Here is a 14,824-nt window from a genome sequence, read left to right as displayed (position 1 = left end):
TTCTTAGTATTTCTAATGTTTCCAGTCATTGGCTTTTTTCCCTCTCTTTACTGTGGTTTTGACAAATTACAGAATTGTTTATTATTACAGTTATGCTGCTGGGAAGATCCCACCTCAAATTACGCTCTTTCTCTCTGAATAATACAGCTTTCATTTTCTGTACTTCAGATATTTAGTTTTTGCCCAAATCGTGTAGGGATGACATACAACTGAAGAACAACTCATATGGTCCAACAGAACCTTAGCGTCTGAAAACGTTGTAGCTGGATATTCCGTGTGACTGGCCCTCAGGAGCCAGGTCCATTAACACTGGAAACCAGTAACCTGTGCTTTAGAGCATAGGGATGCATACTGCTCTCTCTTGACATTGAAAGTCTGTGTGCTTCCTTTCTATCTCCCATAACTCCTGTGCATTCAGTTGTGTACATGGATTATTTCCAGTAGTCATCAGTAAAGATCTGCCTACACAAGCTTGGTCCATACTATAACGTAGTCTAGAAAATCATTCCCTTGATTTAAGAAAGGGATCACACACATATGTGCTGCCCTTCTAGCCACCCTTCATCTTTATGTCTTGGAGTATCTTCTCTACATACAACTACTTGATTTATTCATGTATTTAATTTGCTAGTATTTGGATATTGCATGCCTCTTTCAATATCTAGTGCACATTTTTCTTTGTGTTTTCAGCATACAGCAAGAACTTGATTCTGAAGCCGAAGCCATGCGAGTGTCCCAGCAAGACTTGCTTTCAGGCAGTGAATCAGTCTACACGCCCGATTTCGATGCTGCCTCTGCTGTGATTAACAGGAACCTTATTCAAAAAGCTGGCTACCTTAATATTAGAAGGTAAGAAGGCTATTTGTATCATCGTTATCTGGATGAAAGAAATGTGTGTAGTAGCCGAACATTTTGATGCTGCAATAACGGATCCTTTCAAATGAACATGTAAGGAAACCACCAAAATACGAGCATGATTATACAATGGTTAAATTTTCCAAGGGTGATGGTCATGTGTCAAACTTATTGTCAAATGATCAAAGTATTTTTCGGGAGTAGCACATATCCCTATCATCGTAGGTCACAAGAAGGAGACTGTAGCTCAGATGAGGACTTTTCCACGCCCTCCCGATCAAATAAGCCCATATCCTCTCTGGGATTTCTTTGAAGATCTGAGGGTTAGGAAAAATTTAGAATCCCCTATATCATCTGAACAGTAGTGCGAGGATCTCGCAATTTTTTTGTCGAGAAAATTCGCACCATTGACCCAGTGGCGTAACGAAACTTGAGGGGGCCCCCCTGCAAAGCCCATGGAGGGGGCCCCCCGCGGCGCGGCCCACCATGCCTCCCCCCGGCGGCGCGGGCCACCATGTACTACTTTGCCCTACCTACACTACCCTACACTCCTCATTAATGGATTAAACCCAGATGTGTGACTGGGGGTGAATGTTTGCATTGTTCAGCATTCTATCCATCATTGGTTCTTTTTTATTTTGTTGCCCTAAGTTGGCAGGGCATGCCCAGGCATGGGTCCCGTGCCCACTGCGGGACTGGACTCAAGCTAACTTGGCTGATGAAGGGTGATGCCCCAAAACCCAACCTGTAGTTTCACCCTTCGTTATATGGGTGGGCACACTAAAGGTGGAGCCCATCTCAAGTCCTCCTAGACACATTTTTCAGGGGTCACTTTCATTTAGCAGCACACATTTACTGACCAATGATGCTGTAAGCACAAGAGCCAGCATCAGCCTCAGGCTTCTAAGTTGTTCCTCTAAACTGCAGCATTACAATGTCCAGAGCCTGTCCGTCATGGAAAATTGCTCCTGCCACATACACTTGGTCACTTTGCCATCCATCCATCCATCCATCTATCCCCCACCCATCCATCCATCCACTCATCCATTCATCCACTCATCCATTCACCCACCCCTCCATCCACCCAACCCTCCATCCATCCACTCATCCACCCACCCAACCCTCCATCCATCCACTCATCCCTCCATTCATCCATCCACCCAACCCTCCATCTATCCACTCATCCATCCATCCACCCACCCCTCCATCCATCCATCCATCCACCCACCCCTCCATCCATCCACCCACCCAACCCTCCAGCCATCCACCCTTCCATCCATCCTCTCATCCGTCCGTCCATCCATCCATCCATCCATCGCCCAATCTTCTAGCTGGTTCACATCACGTCAGAGTTGGTGATGCAGATACTGGCTAGTTCCTCATCCTTGTTCAAAGGATCTCGTTTTACACCTATTATTCATCTTTTGTGTTTCGAAGCAGCCAAATGAAATATAATATTATTAGTTACTCAATATGCCTTTAATGATGACAGCATTTTATGTTAGCCTGTCACAGAAAGGGTTATTTCACAGCTATTCACTGGCCTCAAGTTTGGGGGGCTGCTTTAAGCCAGTCCTGAGTGGTAAGGAAGTTGGTACTTGCAGAATAAAAATAACAGTGTGAAAAGTGAATTTGCAAGGAATATTGGGTGGAAAACAAAACTGGCAACACATCAGTCTTATGAGAAGTAGATGGTTAAAAGGGTGCACCATGATTGTGGAAAACTCCACTTGAGAAAGTCTAATGCATGGAGAGGGGGATGTTTAAGCTTGGTTTTCCTTGGTAGTTTATGACCACCCACAAATCTGTGAGTTAGTTGACATTTACAAACTCGTCTAAGAACCCGTCTGTCTCTGGAAATGGCTGGGGATTTACTCCAGAAAAGGGTAACCCTTCCAGGGGGAGGTGGGCAAGTTAATTACACTCATCCTGAGCACATGGAGGACCCGATTCCAAATGTGTCAGGAGAGCAGGAGCTATTTCCAAAATCGGACACCATGCGGCTTGTAGTTTATTGAGTGCTATAAATGGCAACTATTGCAAGTATTTGAGACAAAGTGCTTTAAAATCCCCATGTTATGGTCAAAAGTGTACTGTTTCCCTCTGTTAAATAACAGGAAGTTTGACATGCCAAAATTTTACGAAGGGTGAGCACTCAATAATTACTGGGTGCAATAACTAACACCAAACTGAGGATTCCACCCAAGCACAAACTGGGGTTTGCTCAGGTGCTGAAAACACAATGACCGACTCATAATTAGGGCCAGAGACTGTATCTACTTGCTACTATTGTACATAATTTTACTGTTTTAGTTGTAACTACTGCACAATTCTGTGATGCCTGAATTAGCCTGATTAGCATGCAACAATAACTGAAATGATCAAAATAACAGCACCAACCACAACATTAATAATAAAAAAATGAATGTTGTCAAGATCCTTAATGCCAAAATAAACTCATGCAAATGTTTTCACTTTTTATTCATGCACGCACACACACTCCTCCACATTATCATCTATCACAAACGCTTTCCAGGGTCCACAGAGTCACAAACAACGGGTCACGATCCTTTATAACAAGACTACTAAACTCCTATCCAACACTCAATGAAACGCAGTCGTCTTCATGGTCCACAACCACCTTCCATAACAAGACTCCCAATCTCCTCCTCAACCCTCAATGAAACACAGTGGTCTTTACAGTACCCCAGGGGAACACCATTTTGAATAGGCTTAAATTTGAACTTGTTAAGGAACTCCCCCCTGTCACTGCTACAAATGACCCCACTCTCCTAGTGTCCACCGATTCGGAGCCACCGGTACGCACTTACATTTGTTTTGGACAGTGAAGCTAACTCGAGTTTGCATGGGTATGCCAGCAGTCAGCAAAGCCTCATAGACGTTAACGGCTGTGATATTTTACACTACGATTGTTACCTTATGTGTCACAAACAGCTCGGGTCTATCATCTGGCTAATGGATGGGGATGCCAGTTGCAGTCGTGTTTTGGGCCTGATGATCCTCAGTCCTGAGCGACGAAATTCCATCAACGGTCAGCGTGGGCCAGTGGCGTAACAAAATCTGAGCCACCCCCCCCTGCAAAGTACATGCAGGGGGCCCCCGATGCTGCTCTGGACCCAGTGCGGAGCTCATATCCCAGGGATCTGCCAGTGCTGGAGGGGCCCCCGGAGCTCGCCCCCCCTCTGCACCACGAGGGCTGTGGGGGCTTGCCTTATGGCACTGACGCAGTTGTGTGGTCACACTCAGACAAACCAGCAAGTGAACTTTCCCATGTGCACGTCTTCATTGAGGGTGGGCAACAGTGGTCCATCTAGAAATTATTCCTCCATTCATCTATATGTCTGGCAATAAGACTGCTCTAACTGTATCTCCAGTCTCATGTAATAAAAGAAATCATGACTATAAAATACATACATATATAGATACCTAGAGGGACTTTTGGTGAGCCCTCTTCGCCCACTGGTCTGTTCAACTTTCATTCCCACTTTGCTTTCTCCTACCACCTCACTATAGCATATATTATGGGGGAATGAGTCAGCCCGCTCAGCCACTGGCCCTCTTGACCTGTGACAGCATTTCCCCTCGTCATGTGAGCACAGCCTCCTAAAAAGAAATACATTCAATGTCAGGGCTGGCAGAACAATACTTTCCTTACCTATAAGGAAGGAACTGTATTTTCTACTTTAATTACTAAGCAAAGGTTGTTTTTTATTGTTAAATGTGTATTGCAAGCAAGTGGTCACTACTTTTATGTAGTAGCATGTTTTCTTTTTTCTTTTTCTTAATTTTGTAGCACATGTTTGTAATAAATAATGAAGACCAGAACCATTAGACCTGCTTTTCAAGGCCAGGCAAAATGGCTTTACAAATAGCTGTTTCTTTATAAAGATGTGTATTATCTCATGGCTGGTCTGCCATGTTGTTCTCAAGTGGCCCATTGAAGAATTCCAACCTGGGCTCTGCCGCTGCCAGTTAGGGCAGCAGACTCAAATGCCCCCCTTACTGGTCACCTCAAGCGTGAGTCTCTGAAGTCTAACCCGAGAGAGTAACTGTTCCAGTGAGGCAGACAGCTCGAGACGGCAGAACACGCTGCCGAATACCGTGCAGCATGTAGCAGTCGAGACACTCAAAGGTCGACAATCACATAAGAAGGTTCAAACTGTCCAGACCATAAAGCCCTTGGCAGTATAAAATCACGCATACTGAAAATCCATTACCCTTCCTTCCTCGGTATAAAATGAAGCGTTATGAATGCTAACTGAACTTACTAAGCGCAGTATCCCACATGTGTGGCTCATTGGCATGAAACATGCACACACCACTCTTTGGAAGGAAAAGCATGTTTAATTAGTCATGCCAATAAAATATATCAAACCTGATTGCATTAACAAAAAATTCTCGGCTGCTTGGAGATCCAGTTCTCTGGAACGTGTTACTTTCTGGCAAGTGGGCAGGTGAGCGTGGGGCTTAAGTTCAGGATTCCTTTCCTTTCTTTGTCTTCTGCTCCGCGCCCTGGCCCCCTGATGCATGCCACACCTTACACACTATAACGGTAACGCGCGTATTTGCGTGTCGTCTTGACCTGCGCAATGCGCATGTGTTGTACCTGCCCCCCTGCCAAATGTTATGAGGCCATTGGTCAGTCACCCTGGCCTGCCCCCTCCCCGCCCAGTGCCCACACGGCGCGCATACGCGTCCCGTAAGGCAGCGGAAAGGACAGTGAAAGTAGAACTAAAGTAAACAACCCTGGCTGCCCTGCGTGCCGTGCCGCCATTGATCCACACCCACCCACCACCACCATTAAGACTACTCAGCCCTCAGCACTGCCACTGCAGTGCAGCCACTGCCTGTGCCAGCCACACTGTGACACACGGGCCCCGGCCGGGGCCCCGCACCATCCTGCTGCCAGCCTCACTGGGCCCCAGCCGGGACCGTCCATATACACTGCCAGCCTGCCTAATGGGTCCCGGCCGGGGCCCCACAGCGCTGCCAGCCTCGCCCTCACGGGGCCCCGGCCGGGACCGTCCATATTTTTAAAATCAGTCAATCAAATGCATTCAGTCAGTGAGAGTGGCCCCGGTGGGGCCCCCTGGAGCGCGTGGCCCCCCCGCAATGCGGGGGTTGCAGGGGCTTGTGTTACGCCCCAGCCACTGCCTGTGCCAGCCACACTGTGACACACGGGCCCCGGCCGGGGCCCCGCACCATCCTGCTGCCAGCCTCACTGGGCCCCAGCCGGGACCGTCCATATACACTGCCAGCCTGCCTAATGGGCCCCGGCCGGGGCCCCACAGCGCTGCCAGCCTCGCCCTCACGGGGCCCCGGCCGGGACCGTCCATATTTTTAAAATCAGTCAATCAAATGCATTCAGTCAGTGAGAGTGGCCCCGGTGGGGCCCCCTGGAGCGCGTGGCCCCCCCGCAATGCGGGGGTTGCAGGGGCTTGTGTTACGCCCCTGCCACTGCCAGCCACACTGTGACACACGGGCCCCGGCCGGGGCCCCGCACCATCCTGCTGCCAGCCTCACTGGGCCCCAGCCGGGACCGTCCATATACACTGCCAGCCTGCCTAATGGGCCCCGGCCGGGGCCCCACAGCGCTGCCAGCCTCGCCCTCACGGGGCCCCGGCTGGGACCGTCCATATTTTTAAAATCAGTCAATCAAATGCATTCAGTCAGTGAGAGTGGCCCCGGTGGGGCCCCCTGGAGCGCGTGGCCCCCCCGCTATGCGGGGGTTGCAGGGGCTTGTGTTACGCCCCTGCATTGACCGGGTTTTTCCTCTAAGGTTCCCTTCTCCCTCCCTCAGGTACCCATGCCTCTTCCGTCCCTTCTAGCTTTCCCGAGTATTACCCAGGATGAGTTCATTCGGCTGAGCGGGATAGTTAAATCTGGCTCCCCAGCCGATCCTTTAAGGCCTGCTCAGTTTTGGGAATCACTCTCCCTTTTGCTAGCCCTGCTATGTCATCTGGTTAATTTCTCTCTCTCTACTGCTGTGGTCCCGGTACCTTGGAAACAGGCACAGGTTTCCCCCATTCTTAAGAAACCTTCACTTGAATCCAACTAAGCTCGTAAACTTTCGGCCTATATCCCTCCTGCCATGGGTGGCTAAAATCACGGAGGCTCATGTGAATACCACACTCACTAATTTTCTGAGTGCTAACAACATCTTGGATCCCTCTCAAAATGGCTTCCGCCTGGGCCACAGCACTGACATGGCTCTTTTGGCTGTGACGGAACACCTATGGTCCATCCTTGATTCCGGTCAAACGGCGGCACTAATCTTGCTTGATCTCAGTGCCACCTTTGACACGGTCTCGCATGGTATCCTGTTACAAAGTCTGGAGGGAGTTGGTGTGGCTGGTCAGGCTCTGGAGTGGTTTAGATCACTCTTGACTGACAGATCTTTTCATGTATCAGCCCCTCCTTTTCTTTCCCAGGCTCATTCCATCAACCAGGAAGTTCCTCAGGGCTCCGCGGTGAGCCCCTCATTATTCAATCTCTATGTTCAGCCTCTGACTGCAGTCGCCAGGCAATGGGACCTTACAATGGTCTCATACGCGGATGACACAAGCTGGTTGTGAGGGGTAGCGTCTCGCATGTCATACGCCTATACGAACAAGTAACCGCTTTAAAGGTCCCGGCCGTCATTACAACATATTGACAAGCCATCTTGTGGTATTGCATGTTTTAGGTAAAAAACAACCTACAAATGTAAATATTGAGATATTTATATAAGACTTCATACATTTATGCTGCCTATAACTCACCTAGTTATTAGCAGATATTAGAAGAGAGGTATTTGGAGGTAAAGTAATTTGACCAGAACGATAAAATGTGTTATTTAAGGATGTGATTGATTAGAACTCAGGTCCTAGTTCAAACATCAACAATTGTGCCTGTAGAGTACTTTGTCTCACAGTAATATGCCAATCAACATACTTGAATTATGTGTGAATTGGGGCTCCAAAATAATTGCATTAAAGCCCATAATGCCTACCTTATATTCTCTTTTAAATTGAATTGGTATTCAGATGCCTTAGGCTTTATATTCCCGTGAGGTCAATATTAAAATGGAAGACTCCTGCTGTCTAATATAACCAAAAGGAATGCAGTTTCTTATTAGCATAGGGATATTGTGCAACTGACGTGTCCTTTTCTTTTTATATACCTATTGCTACTGGAAGCGTACACGTCATAGAGTGATCCCTGTGCTATGAGGTACTACAGAATGTATTGGTTTGTTTTTTTCAGTAAAACAGGCCTGGTGACCACATCCTGGGAGCGATTGTATTTCTTCACACAAGGGGGCAATCTGATGTGTCAGCCACGTGGAGCAGTGGCAGGTGGTTTGATTCTGGATCTGGACAACTGTTCGGTTATGGCAGTGGACTGTGAGGACCGGCGCTACTGTTTTCAAATCACCTCTCCAACAGGCAAATCGTATGGCTTCTAACATTTTTTTTGAGAGATGTATGCATTTACAAATGTTCTGTTACAGGTTGCACAGTTGCTATTCTAAATATCGGAGCTTTAGTTGAAGCAAACCTACCATTTTGTGAGCCTAGATCTTCAGTGATGCTAGCACTTTACAGCCATAACACAGATGCAAAGAAAAACTATGAGTGTTGCACTCTGCTTAAGTAGGTGGGCTTTGTTTCTGATTTTAAACAAAGAATTTACATGTTCTTAATTGATAGTTTGTATGCAGAAAGTTGCTGAAATTATAGCATATACCTATTTGATCTATATTTCTCTATCTAATCATCATTCTAGGTTCTCCTTCATATTTCATCTTGTGGTATTTCATTGCTTGTCCCCTTGCGATCAAGAAGATTTTTTTAGTCCTTCAAACTGTTTAGGAGAAATATCTTTCTCCTTGCCAGGTTTAGTTTAACAAGTACAGTTCTAACCCTGCAGTTAACAAATTACAAGAGCAATAAACAAATTCTAACCCCCAATTGGAAAATAGTCAGCAGAATGGATTTTATTAATGGACAAACGCAAAGGTCGGTGATGCATTGTTTAGCATCAGTCTCCACCTTCATCGTTGTTGAGTGTATGCCTTTACATTGTAGATCACCATTCAGAATTATTGAAACTGGCACCATTTTCAAAGTAGTGCTCACAATGTGCACTTGAGGAAAAATGTGATGCATAAGAGGAAAAGTTATGGAGCTGTGTCACTCAATGTAAATAAACTCTTTTCACAACATATACCTATTTTTTGTATTATTATTTAACTTTCCTTATGTGGATCAATCGTTAGTTGTTGTCACCATCAAGCCATATGCATAGCCATTCCAAGCACAGCTGTGTCATCCTAAATTTACGGGTCCAGTCCACCTAGTCGAAAGCATATCCTGGATTCTGTAGTGAGCGTACTAGTTAATGCACGTCACGTAGACGTGACGTGCGTGCGGCCATTTTGTGAGGCGATGCGCGCGCTTAGCATTAGCGCGCTGGAGACGAGTAGAGAAGGCAGCATCGGCCGGCGCTCTTCAGTGTAACTGTACTTGTATAATAAATAAGTTTGAAGCACACCAAAGCATCAGAGTGATCATTACAGCAGCGACTTTACAGTGGCGGCGAGGACGGGATCGGCCCAGCAGAACCACGCTAAAGAAAAGAAAAAAAGAGGAAAACGGGCCCGCCACGTGGACAGCGGTAGAGAGCACAGCCCTCCAGTCCATTTGGAGCAAAGCAGAGATCCACCCTGTGCGGCCCGCCAACCCGAACAGTACGAGGGACACGGCAGCACGCACTGAAGGTACAGCGAACCTGAAGAGCGTGGCAGAGCCACGGCTAACCACTCAGGCAACAAAGAGGTCGAGAAGGGGGCACAGACACCCTATATCAGCCAGATCAAACGCACAAGTCCCGCCGAACGCGTCAGGGAGGAATAGAGCTGGCTACCAAAGAGGAGGAAGTGGGGACTAGCACGGAGAGTCCCCAGGCGAAAACCAGCACAGTAACGAAGGACAGCACCCCAGGGAGCCCCACCAGCAAAGAAGACAAAGCAAGTGTAACCAGGGAAATTAGAATGAGCACACCAGCAGGGTATGCGATTGCACCAGTACAATTCCTACCGAAACCAGGGGACCCACTGATGAAGTGGGAGGACTGGAAGGAATATATTGACAATTTCATAGGGGTCCTGGAAGACGAGAATGAGGAAAAATTTACCCCACAAAGGAAGAAACGAATACTACTACTCAACTTGGGACCGGAGGGACTCAGGATTTACAAGAGCTTGGTGCCCAAACAGAGAGAAAGTACTGACGATGACGTGTATGCCCACGCCGTCGAAGATCTAGATGAACGGTATCGACCCACAGTATGCGTATCAGTCGACAGGTTCAATTTCCAGCAGAGGAAACAACGGGCTGGAGAGTCCATAGAAGAATATGTAGCGGCCTTGAGGAAGCTGGCGACCACGTGCAGGTATGCACTTTGGGAAGACGAGTTCATCAAGGATCAGATAGTAATGCACACGACCAGCACGAACGTGCAGGACAAGTTATGGGCAAGTGGGGACACCAAACTCAATGACGTAATGGTCATTGTCAAAAGAGCAGAACTTGCACGGAGGTGTGCTGACGCGACCAAGAAGGACGTAGCAACCCCGACCATGGTGAACAAGATACAGGAGGAGGAACATCACAGAGACCAGAGACACAAGAACCCAATACCCAAAGGAACCAATTTCAATTTCAATTTATAATCTTTATTCGGTTCTTAAAAAGACACCGTAAAAGCACAAATACAATGTATATACACAAGATTAAAAAAAAACGTCATTAATGATATTCAGTTTAAAAAAGTATAAATGTTAAAATTTTGTATACTTAAGGGGAGGGCCAGGGAAGTTTTTAGGGAATTTAAATGTTCGAGTGTGTCAAGGGCCAATGTCTCTGGTTGTCCTCAGCCTTGTTGCGATTCGAATGAAGTTTATCGTGCAAAATAGGGTATAAGCGTCCTCAGCTTCCTGTAGGAATCTCAGCGCCAGTTTCGCGTGCTTGAATTTTAGCTCTTTCAGGATTCCCACCAGGAACTTGCGTCTTGGCATCGTGTAGAATGGACACAGTAAAACAAAATGAAGGGTATCCTGCGGAGATCTAAGATCGCAGCCGCAGGTACCCTTCTCCTCCACTGTGTGGGTAAACCCGGATGGTACTGCAAGGATGTGGTGTAACATGTTACTTCTGAATCGGGTCATGAGGTAGCGATCCTGCGCATTGCACATGACCCTCAGGTAAGGTTCCATGCCTTGCTTCGGTGTGAGATTGTTATAAGACAGATTGGTGGGTTTAAGCCTCTCTTTTTCTGCCCTTGTTGACTTCAGCTGGGTGAGAAAAAGTTTTTTTACCAGGGTTTTACACTCCGGGGTTAAAGAGTCGGGCGCTAAGAAGTATTTAGAGCAGCCGATCTCTGTTAACGATTCCTTAACAAATTTCAGCCAGGGGATTGCGTGGCCTTTATCTCTTTTGAGGCAATCCTCGATGATTTGTCTGGTTAGGGCTGCCTCGGGGTTGGTCCATACCTTCACCCATGCCAGAAGAGGTTTGGTTTTGATTTTGTCCTCTAATAAGGGTTCTCCCAGCTCTTCATGTATAATGTGGGCCGAAACACTCTGTGGGACTTTTAATATTCTTCGTAAGAATTTGTTTTCTTCCGTCTGGAGTGACTGAGCTTTTTTACCCAGGAAGCCCCACACCTCCGCTCCGTAACTTACTTTCGCACAGCAGATGGATCTGTATAAGGTCAGGATTTGTTCCGGGGACCATTTCCCTAGTCTCTGCCCGTACCCCATGATAGCTCCTACTGCGGCCGCCAGTTTTGTCGAGTGTTTTTCGATCAAGGGTTTGAACGATAGATCGTGATCGAATAACACCCCCAGATATGTGAAAGACTTGACCTGGTCTATTTTATGTGACCCGATGTTATATGTAAAAGATCCTTTTGTGGGTTTCCCTGATGTCATAATAAAGGACTTTTCCAGGTTTATTGCCAGGTCCAATTTGTCCATGAATTTGACAAACCCGTCAATTAGTTTTTGCAGGCCCAAAGGTGTTCTCGAGAGCAAAACCGCGTCATCGGCGTAGAGTAGTACAGGTACAGCTCGATGACCGATTTGGGGTGAATCAACTTTGAGCTTAAGGAGGTCCTGTTCCAGTGCGTTAATGTAAATGGAGAAGAGGAATGGAGCGAGGATACATCCCTGCCTTACTCCACTATTGCAGGTGAAGGGATCGGTCTTTTTTCCTTCCTGGCTGTATCTCACGCTTCCTGAGGTATTGCGGTGTAGATTTTGTAGGGTATCAACAGTGATTGGTCCGCTCCTAGATCCATTAGCATAGCCCAGAGCTTTCTCCTGTTCACACGGTCGAAGGCCGCTGAGAGGTCCATAAACCCCATGTGTATTGACCCCCTCCCGGCGATGGTGTATTTTGCAATCAGGAGGTATAAATTTAGGCATTGGTCGGTGGTAGATCTGCCTTTCCTGAAGCCGTATTGGATTTCGGAGAGGATTTGTTGTTCCTCTACCCAATCTTGCAGTCTCGATAGGATGACTCGACCCAGGACTTTAGCTGTCACGTCTATGAGCGAGATGGGTCGGTAACATTGGGGGTCATCTCGGTTGCCTTTTTTGTAAATGGGGACTATGGTCGCCGTTGACCAGGACTGGGGGAGGCCTGCCTCCACTGCCTCGTTTAGCACCCTCGTGAGTAACGGAGCCCATAGTTCTGGTTTGCTTAGGAATAGGTCTGGTGGTATTCCGTCCGGGCCCGGCGCCTTATTTTTGCTGAGTCCGGTTATTCCTAGTTCGACCTCCTTTAAGGTGAAGTTTAGCTTAGCGGGCTGATGGGCCTTCGATAACTCCTCTTGGGGTGCCTGGTTTGAGTGATTATATAAACTCTGGAAATGTTTCTGCCATTGCTCCGGCGAAATGGTGTTCATGATTTTTGGGGCCCCTTGGTCCTGGAAGCAGGGGGTGTTGATCACTTTCCAGAAGGCAGTAGAGTCTTTTCTTTCTGCGGCATCCCTTAGGTCTTCCCAAGCCTGATTTTGTATACTCTGCTTTCGTGCCTTCACGGCTTTTTTGTATTCGGCTCTGTTCCTTGCCACCTTCGTTTTGTCCCTTGGTTGGGCGTGAAGACTAGCCTTCAGGTTTTTCAGCGCCTTTGTGCAGTTTGAATCAAACCAGCGGGGGTTTGGGGGAGTTTTGTTATTAGCTCCTTTGGTTTGGAGGGAATTATTTACAACCTGTGCGATTTCTTCGAATGCCTTCACCACCGCACCTCCGGTTACGCAGGGGTCGAGACATTTATCAATCGCTGCTGAGGCTTCGAGTAGGAGCTTTTTATAAAAACTGTTCCCATCAATTTTGGCCCATTTGATTCTTCTTCCCTGGTCCACTGCTCTTTCCAGGATGGCAGGTCTTTTTTGGGCTGAAAAGACGAAACCTTCCATTTTAATAATCACCGGGTTGTGATCACTGAAGCTACTGGCCTCTATGGTGATTGTACTGATGCGTCTTTTTAGGTTAGGAGAGACTAATGCAAAGTCGATGTAAGAATGACAGCCTCTGCCTTTGAATGTTGGAGTTAATTCTCCTTTCTCATTTAAGATAGCAAGGTCCAGAGTTTGGGTAAGGTTGTGCCTTTTCATTAGTCTTTCTAGGTCCCAGCCCTCTGTTGAGTGGGTGAAGTGTGGGCCTTTCATGATAGTGCATTTTGACCAATCGTTATTAAAGGGTGTCAGATTTTCGCAGAGGTGACAGTTAAAATCTCCCATTAAAATTAAACTCGTGGGCTTTGGTGTCTTGGATAAAAAGTTCAAACAATTTTCAAGTTCTTTTATGGCTACGCCCTTCTCCGTTATAGCCGGTGTGTTATACCAGTTCATTAGCAGGAATGTTAAGCTTGATGAGGTGAACCTTAGTACTTGGAGGTTGCGTGTGAACCATTTGGTATTGGACCAGGTACCATTAATATCTAAGTGGACATAGATCGCGAGCCCCCCACTCGCTCTCCCTGAGGTAGCTTTTTTTGCAGGGACAAAGAAGCTTTTATAGCCCTCCATACTATAATCATGCAGGTCGGTGGCCCAGGTCTCTTGGAGGCATAGGATGTGGAATTTCCTTATGTAGCTGAGCCAGTCCTGAGATGCGAATTTAGTCGCTAGCCCTGCAATGTTCCAGGTAGCTATTAGTAAGTTATCATGGATCATGACCGTAGGAGTGCTTTTTCCTGCGCCTGGCAGAGGGTTCAGTTGTTTGTCCTTTGCAGGTACGGCAGCCCGGCTTGATTGCGGTCCGGGGGGGGTAGTGATTCTTCTGTCGGGATTTGTCCCATCCCATTTGCCCTGAGTGCTATTTGGTGGTGTGCTCCTGCCTCGTGTGCACTGGACCCGTAACATCAATTTGTCCATGGGCTACTCCTTCTTCCACCCCTAATGGTGGAAGACTTGGCTCGTTCCTTTTTTGGATCTTTGGTGGAAAACGGTCCATTCTCTGTCAGTCCACCCCTTCGAGTGTGCTGAACCTATTCCAATGGGCGAACTGCATTATCGAGGAGTCATAGGTAGGGAATACAGGGTTTAACCTTTGCCATTGGGGTGGGCCATATTGGAAACCCAAGTGCGGTATTCTATTGTGGCCAAAATTCTGCCTCGGCCTTTGGGGTGCAAGGGGGTAGAAGTAAGATAGATGGACCGGGTGAATTTGCGATCGGGTGTAACTCGGGGGGGCATTGCAGATAAAGTTGACTGCTGCCATGTCTCTAAAATTCACCGTGATGATGTCCCCTGCGATGGTCTTAGTGCCTTTGCCGATCCACTCGCCCCTTCTCACTGAGAGGATTTCCCCGTAGATGTTTGGGGGCAGGGGCCTATGTGTTTGCAGCCACTGTGCGCATTTGTTTTTTAATTCGATTTGTGATTCCCTTTGGCCCTC

At 47.3% G+C, this 14,824-nt stretch overlaps 1 protein-coding gene across 1 annotated transcript in view; it reads left to right on the top strand.

Annotated features, from left to right (window-relative positions):
- Positions 1 to 14,824, top strand: part of APPL2 (adaptor protein, phosphotyrosine interacting with PH domain and leucine zipper 2) — a 597,113-nt gene that overhangs the window by 394,380 nt on the left and 187,909 nt on the right. Inside the window, exons 10-11 of the mRNA XM_086919274.1 lie at positions 691 to 849; positions 8,122 to 8,310. Of these exons, the coding sequence (XP_086775400.1) occupies positions 691 to 849; positions 8,122 to 8,310 (348 nt within the window). The remainder of the gene's footprint in view (positions 1 to 690; positions 850 to 8,121; positions 8,311 to 14,824) is intronic.

This window comes from Lissotriton vulgaris, chromosome 1_1, assembly GCF_964263255.1.
Source record: "Lissotriton vulgaris chromosome 1_1, aLisVul1.2, whole genome shotgun sequence".
Taxonomy (NCBI): Eukaryota; Metazoa; Chordata; class Amphibia; order Caudata; family Salamandridae; genus Lissotriton; species Lissotriton vulgaris.
This window is presented reverse-complemented; position numbering and strand designations above follow the sequence as displayed.